The sequence below is a fragment of the Camelus dromedarius genome, chromosome X, assembly GCF_036321535.1.
Source record: "Camelus dromedarius isolate mCamDro1 chromosome X, mCamDro1.pat, whole genome shotgun sequence".
Taxonomy (NCBI): Eukaryota; Metazoa; Chordata; class Mammalia; order Artiodactyla; family Camelidae; genus Camelus; species Camelus dromedarius.
In genome coordinates, this window is record NC_087472.1 from 5,016,963 (window position 1) to 5,023,863 (window position 6,901).

The following is a 6,901-nucleotide window of genomic DNA, read 5'->3' on the forward strand; positions in this document are numbered from 1 at the left end:
CTGGCCCGGGCCCTCACTCCTTCCAAGGCTGACCGCTCGCTCTGCAAACACAGAGTGAGGGATGGACTCCCTTCCTGCCCGGCAGGAGAAGCTGCTGGTGGACAGGGGCCTGGAGGAGCACGGCTGCAAGTCTGGCTCAGGCCTCCTCTTCCTCATCGCTAGCAGCCTCATCTGACAGGGATGGGAAGGAACTGGGACCCCGTCTACTGGCCCTGTGTACATGCTCCAGGACTTGCAACTTGCTGATCTCCGCGTGGGCCCGGGGGCCCCACAGGAACTCGAAGCGAGCGGGATCGCTGTCGGCCACCTGCCGGTACTCCAGGTACCCCTCCTGCACCCACGCTTTGGTGATGAGCTCCCTGGGCTCCCCGTAGATGAAATGCTCCCTCCCAGCACGCAGCCCCAGCTTGCTCAGTGCTCCCCACACCTCCTCCTCAGGGAGGCGCTCTCCCTCCAGGTGGATCATGCAAAGGAGCATCACCAGGAGGCCGTTCTTGGGCATGCTCTGCCCATCGCCCAGCATCCCATCACAGGTGAGGCCCAGGGTGGGGACCAGGACATACCAGTGGCCCCCGGGATCCACCTCCTTCACATCCACCCCAAAGACCAGCTGCATGTACTCAGAGGCCTGGCTGAAGACCGCAGGGAAATGGTGCTGGTATTCTCTGAGGAAGATACTCAGCATTTCTGCCCTGGTGGTCGGCTGCTTCCTGTGATACTTGAGGAGCAGGAAGCCCACCAGGTCAGTCACCATCGAAGGCTGTGCATCATGGAGCAGGGACACGGCACAGGCAGAGTAGGAAGAGGAGACTGAGGAGGAGGAGGACCAGGGGGATGCGCCCCCCTCCTGCTCAGCCTCCATCTGCTGAACATCCATGAGGCCCCGCGAGTCTCTGGGGTCCTGAAGGTCTTCCGCAGCCTTGCGGAGCTCACTCATCTCAACGGGGGGCACGATGAGTGGTGTCGGGCAGCCGAGAGGAGCGAGGGAAGGGGTGACAAATGGAGACCCAAGGGCCTGGGGGAGAGAGGGTGTGTCAGCAGGCTGGGCTGAGAAACCCACCCTGAGGGGCTCTGACAAAGGCGACTTACAGGTCTCCTCTTCAGGGGTGCCCTCGGCCTCACAGGGGCTCTCCTCCTGGTGGACGGTCGTCTGTGAACCTGACGGGGGAAGTGAGGCAACTCCTCAGGGTGCTGCCGGCACCAGCCCGAGGTTCTGGGGGCGACAGGGGGTGTGTGGAGTGGACGTTGGCCTTGTGGGTTCCCGTCTGTTCCGGGAGCCCCCGGGTACACACTCAGGGCCCACACCTCACCCGGCACTGCCGGCCTCCTGTGCTCTGTGACCCGAGGACACGTGTCTCAGACCTAGGCCTTCACCTCCCGGTGTCTGGAGCCCCTGGAAGAGAAAGGAGGGGAGACCTCGGGTCTACACTGTGGTACAGCCCTGGACCCGCGTGGTGGCAGGAGGCCTGGGCTCTGGCAGGTTCCCACTCTTCTAGCACGGGAGGTCCTCTCCGCGCTAGCTCAGGGTCCTCACCGTGACTCCAAGCGGGACCTGGGATTCGGCTCTCCAACCACCTGAGGGGCCCTCCTTATAATCAGTCCGAGGTCTCTCTGAGACCTGGATGCGGAAGTCAGGACACACCACGTGTGCTCATCCTGCCTGGGGGCCCCCCAGGGCTGCCAGCAGGGGCAGGATCGGTTGCGTCCCCCTGTTCTGGGGTCTCGGGTCCCCTCACTCCTCCCTCGGGGTCCTCACCTTGACTCTTGGCAGGAGTTGAGATTCCCCTCTCAGCCCACCTGAGGCCCCGCCCGTCATACCAGGACGCCAGTCCCTCTGAGACCCGCATTTCAGGAACTGCTGCCTGAGGTCCTCCCGCCCTATGGCCTCCCAGGACTGACTCTCTTCTGGGGTGCAGGGTCCCTGAGTGCTAACTCGCGGTCGTCACCTTCACTCCCAGGCGGCCCTGAGATTCTCTCCTCCGCAGACCTGAGCCCCCCGCCTCCCTTTCTCTATGTCCCCAGTCCCTGTGAGACCCGGATGTCAGGAAATGCCGCCTCTGGTTATTCCGACCTATGGCTTCCCAGGACTCATTATGTTTTAGGGTCCAGGGTCCCTCACTGCTCGCTCGCAGTCGTCACCTTCACTCCCAGGGGGACCTGAGATTCTCGCCTCCGCAGACCTGAGATCCCCGCCTCCCTTTCACTATGTCCCCAGTCTCTCTGAGACCCCGATGCGGAAGTCAGGACAAACCTCGTGGGCCTGTCCTCCCCTCGGGCCTCCGGACAGCTGATAGCAAGGGCGCCTTTCTGTGGGGTGGCCTATCTTCTGGGTCCCGGGTCCCCTCAGTTCTCCCTCAGCGTCGTCACTCAGGCGGCATGTCGTCTCCCCTCTGCCCACCCGTGGCCCCGCCCCTCATCCCAGGACCCCAGTCCCTGTGAGACCCGGATGTCAGGAAATGCCGCCTCTGGTTATTCCGACCTATGGCTTCCCAGGACTCATTATGTTTTAGGGTCCAGGGTCCCTCACTGCTCGCTCGCAGTCGTCACCTTCACTCCCAGTGGGACATCGGATTCTCTCCTCTGAATATCTGAGGGTCCCCCCATCTCACACAAAGTCCCCGGTCTCTCTGAGACCAGGGTGCCGCAGTCATGACACGACACGTGGGCCTGTCCTGCCCTCGGGCCTCCGGGCAGCTGATAGTAAGGTTCCCTGTCTGTGGATGGTCTGTTTTCTGGGTTCCGGGGCCCTTCCTTCCTCCCTCAGGGTCCTCACTTTGACTCAGGCAGCATGTGGTCTACCTTCTGGCAACCCGAGGCCCCGCCCGTCATATCAGGACCCCAGTCCCTCTGAGACCCGGATGTCAGGAAATGCCACCGGTTGTCACCCTGCCCCAAGGCCTCCAAGGTCCAACACTGTCCCGGGGTGCAGGATCCATCCGTTCTCCCTCGGGGTCCTCACTTTGACTCAGGCGGTATGTAGCCTCCTCTTGGAACCCTCGAAGCCCCACCCCTCATCCCAGGACCCCAGACCCTGTGAGACCCGGATGTCAGGAAATGCCGCCGCTGGTCACCCTGCCCTAAGGTCTCCAAGGACCAACACTGTCCCGGGGTGCGGGATCCCCTGTTCTCCCTCAGGGTCCTCACTTTCACTCAGGCAGCACTGGCCTCCCCTTGGACCACCCGAGGCCCCGCCCCTCATCCCAGGACCCCAGTCCCTCCGAGACCCGGATGTCAGGAAGTCAGGACCCCACGAGTGCTCATCCCACCCAGGCCCTCCCAGGGCTGACAGCAGGGGCGGGGATCTGTGGGGCTCCTTCTGTCCTCCCTCAGCGTCCTCAGCTTCAGCCCTGGCGGGTCCTGGGACGCCCCCTTGTTGACCCGAGCCCACACCCTCACACCAAGGCCCTCACTGCCCTGACACCCCCAGGGGAGTCTGTGGACGCACATCAGGCCACCAGGCCCAGGGCTTCCCAGGACTGTGGACGCCAGGGGCTGAGATGGATTCCCCGGGGATCCCGCAGCCCTCCCTCTGCTCCCCACCTGGGCTCCAGGCTGGGCCTGGGCCCCTCCCTCTGCCCACCTGAGTTTGATCCCATTGTACTCAGACCCTCCCCAGGCAGGACCCCCGAGAGGGGAGTGGGGATGAGGGGGTGGGGATCTGATCCTCGCAACCCTGCCTGGGGTCTCCCAGGGGTGACCGCAAAACCGACCTGGATGCCTGCCCCCGCCCCCCAAGTCCCCTCACACGGTTTTACCTTGACTCCTGGCAGCGCTGGGCTCCTTCCCAGTGCAGACCTGAAGCCGGCCTCCCTCACCCAGGCGCTCACCTCTCTCACCTCGCAAGGGTGGGGCATCAGTGCACGTGACATCCGGACCCAGTGCCCTGGAGTCTCCCAGGGCTGTCGGGGGCGGGTGGGGGTGCCGGAGGTGGATTCCCTGGGGTCCTCAGGCTCCTGTGTCCTCACCTGGACTCCTGACAGGATCTGGGAGCCACCCTCTGCCCTCCTGAGACTGCGTCTCTCAGACCTAGCCTCTGACCCCCCGAGTTCGCTGAGGAGGTGGGGGCCGGGGACTGCTCAGCCTGACAGCCCCGTCCGGGGGCCCCCAGGATTCCCGCGCGGGGCCGATTTGCGTTCTTAGGGTCCCTCTGTTGCGGGGTGGTTGGACCCCTTTGTCCTCATCCAGGAAGGTCCTCAGCCACCCTCGCACACAAAGGCTGCAGTCCCAGCAAAGATGCTGGAGGGGACCTGCCTCCTGGTGACCGTGAAGGGGCAGAGAGCAACACACCTTCCCTCGGGGGCTCCTCGCCAGCCAGCCTGACTTCGGAGACGGTCTGTTCGAAAGACTTACCTTTTCCTGAAGAGGCTGAGCAGTGGCAGGGGAGCTGCGGATCCCTTGCGTTGATGACTAGGTAATAGTACCTGTTCCAGAGCCGTGACTTTCACTTGTTAATTCTCATGCATAGTAAGAACTACATTTCTCATCTGCACCTACTGTGCGTGTATGTATGACACGTGTGCGGGCTGTGTGTGCTTATGTACACGTACATCCACGCACCACCTGTGTACGTACTAGCGCGTGTATCTGGGTGCGTGTTTATATCTTACGAGGGCTCGTATGTACGTGCAGACGGTATACATACCCAAGGCGCAAAAGTGTGCCTGCTATAACCACGTGTGAGGTGCTCTGGTACCGCCACCTTATTGTCCGTCTCTCCCTTACGTTCTGTTTAAGTGATGTGTTTTGCACAGGCCAGTCCTCACGCAGGTTTGATGTCAGGTGGGTATTAGCAGAGACTCAGGAGGGAAATGCCTCAACTGACCCATCTTTCTTGCTGTCCTGGTAGAGCCCCAGGGCTGAGGCATGTGTGTCCGGGGCCCTGCCCCAGCTGTAGGCACGAAACCGCTCAGAAGCGGGAGATCTTCTCTCCTACCTGTCCTGCCCTCTGCGTCTGTGCGGCCCACAGCCCCTCCCCCACTCCCTGCTGCCCCCCACCCCCACCCCGCAACGGACGAGTCAGCTCCCCAGTCAGCAGTCTTCCCCTCGGGTGTCCTCACGTTTTGTTGTTCACCTAGCGTTGTTCATACCGTGTGTTATTTTAAAGTCTTTATTTTTATAGCACCTTTAGGTGCACAGAACAACAAAGAGAAGGTACAGAGATTTCCCATTTACTTCCCGCCCCCACACCTACGTAGCCTGCCTCCTTATCAGCAACCCACCAGAGTCGTCCATGTGTCAGAATTGATGGACCTACGCTGTCACCTAGAAATTAGAGTTTCCCTTGGGGTTCACTCTTGGTGCTGCACCTTCCCTGGGTTTGGGCAAACGTGTATGACATGCCCTCATCACTGGGGTATCATGCAGACTATTTCACGTCACTAACCACCCTCTGCTGTACAGCGCCTATTCATTCCTCTCCCCACAGCGCCTGCAGACACTCATCTTCTTAGCGTCTCCATCATTTTGCCTTCACAGAATGTCACATAGTTGAAATAATACCGTATGTTGCCTTTTCAGAATCACTCAGTTTGTAATTGCATCGAAGGTTCTTCATGTCTATTCCTTGCTTGATAACTCATTTCTTTTTTGCACTGGGTGATACTCCATTTCCTGCACATACCAAAGTGTATTTATTCACCGACTTAAGGACCTCTTGTTTGCATCTATAGTTTGGCAATTCTAAGTAAAGCTGCTATAAACATCCACGTGTAGGTTTCTGTGCGGACACAAGTTTTCAACTTCTTTGGGTAAATACCCATATGGTTTCTGGATCATACAGTAAGAGTTTGTTTACTTTTATAAGATCCTGCCAAGCTGTTCCAATGTAACTGTACCATCTTGTATTCCCACCAGCAATGAATGGGAGTTCCTGCTGCTCCAAATCCTCCCCAGCATTTGGTGTTGTCACTGTACCAGATTTTCCCAATTGCAATACGTGTCTAGTTACAATGTGTGTGTGTGTGTGTGTGTGATCATCAAGTGACTCCTCACACCTGTTGATCACTAGGTATCAAGCTGGGAAAGGCACAGTCAAGCTAAAGATTTGGAGAATCCTGCCCAAAGCATCAGGAGGCAGCTTCAGTCACACTGTGTGTGCGCAAGATTTTGTCCTCTGGACATCATTCCTATTCCTCTTTCTAGGAGGAAAAGCAGAAGAGGAAACTGGAAAGTTCAGAGGAAAAGAACTTTAGGATGGCTCTAGGTAACTCAGATTGGTTCCCACCTTCAGAGACCGTGTGTGAGCGTAAACGCTGCTGAAGCAACCACGTGGCGGGCACATCCTCCAAGTCCGAGCTGTGACCGGGAGAACTTGGAATGTGGCTCTGGGTGAGGAAACGTTTCCTCGGGGGGCCAGGGGAAAGGCCCACGGCAGAAACTTTCCCTCACACTCAGAGAGTCCCAGAACACCCTCGCTCACAGAGCTCTGTGGTGGGCTGTGTGGATCAGGACGGAGCACGTGCAGAGGTCCTGATGCCTCCTCCCCAGGGCCAAGCCCCTCAGCACAGTCCATTCCCCTGCGCTGGTCCAGGGCCCCTGAGCGTCACCCATGCTGGGTCTAGAACAAGCTTTGTCATGTCTAAGCACTTCTGGCACGCGAGGGGTCCCATTCCCAATAACAGAGTGCCGGTGAGAAGAGGAAACCCACCTGAGTCAGTGGACCGGGAGATACACACTGGTTCAGAAGCCCCACAGTGTGGGGAAGGCACATCGTACACGCACAGTGACAACAGCTGCATCTACTGTCCACGTCCTTGGCCCAGACATTGTAGAGACAGGTCACATCGTGTATAAACTCACACCGGTGCTTTCAACGGGTACGACTACTATGCCCATTTGACGGGCAGAAATCGAGGCACAGACGGTTTCCATGACTGGCTCAGCTTAGCGGCCGCAGGACACA

At 59.2% G+C, this 6,901-nt stretch overlaps 1 protein-coding gene across 1 annotated transcript; it reads right to left on the reverse strand.

Moving 5' to 3' along the window:
• LOC135320119 (melanoma-associated antigen 10-like) lies at window positions 1-2,460 on the reverse strand. The gene is made up of 4 exons (XM_064482724.1): window positions 2,252-2,460; window positions 1,311-1,393; window positions 1,090-1,158; window positions 1-1,015 (listed from the first exon to the last, which is right to left on the reverse strand). Exon 4 carries the CDS (start codon window positions 935-937, stop codon window positions 137-139), a length of 801 nt encoding a protein of 266 aa, XP_064338794.1. The 5' UTR covers window positions 938-1,015; window positions 1,090-1,158; window positions 1,311-1,393; window positions 2,252-2,460; the 3' UTR covers window positions 1-136.
• Window positions 2,461-6,901: the final 4,441 nt, after the last annotated feature.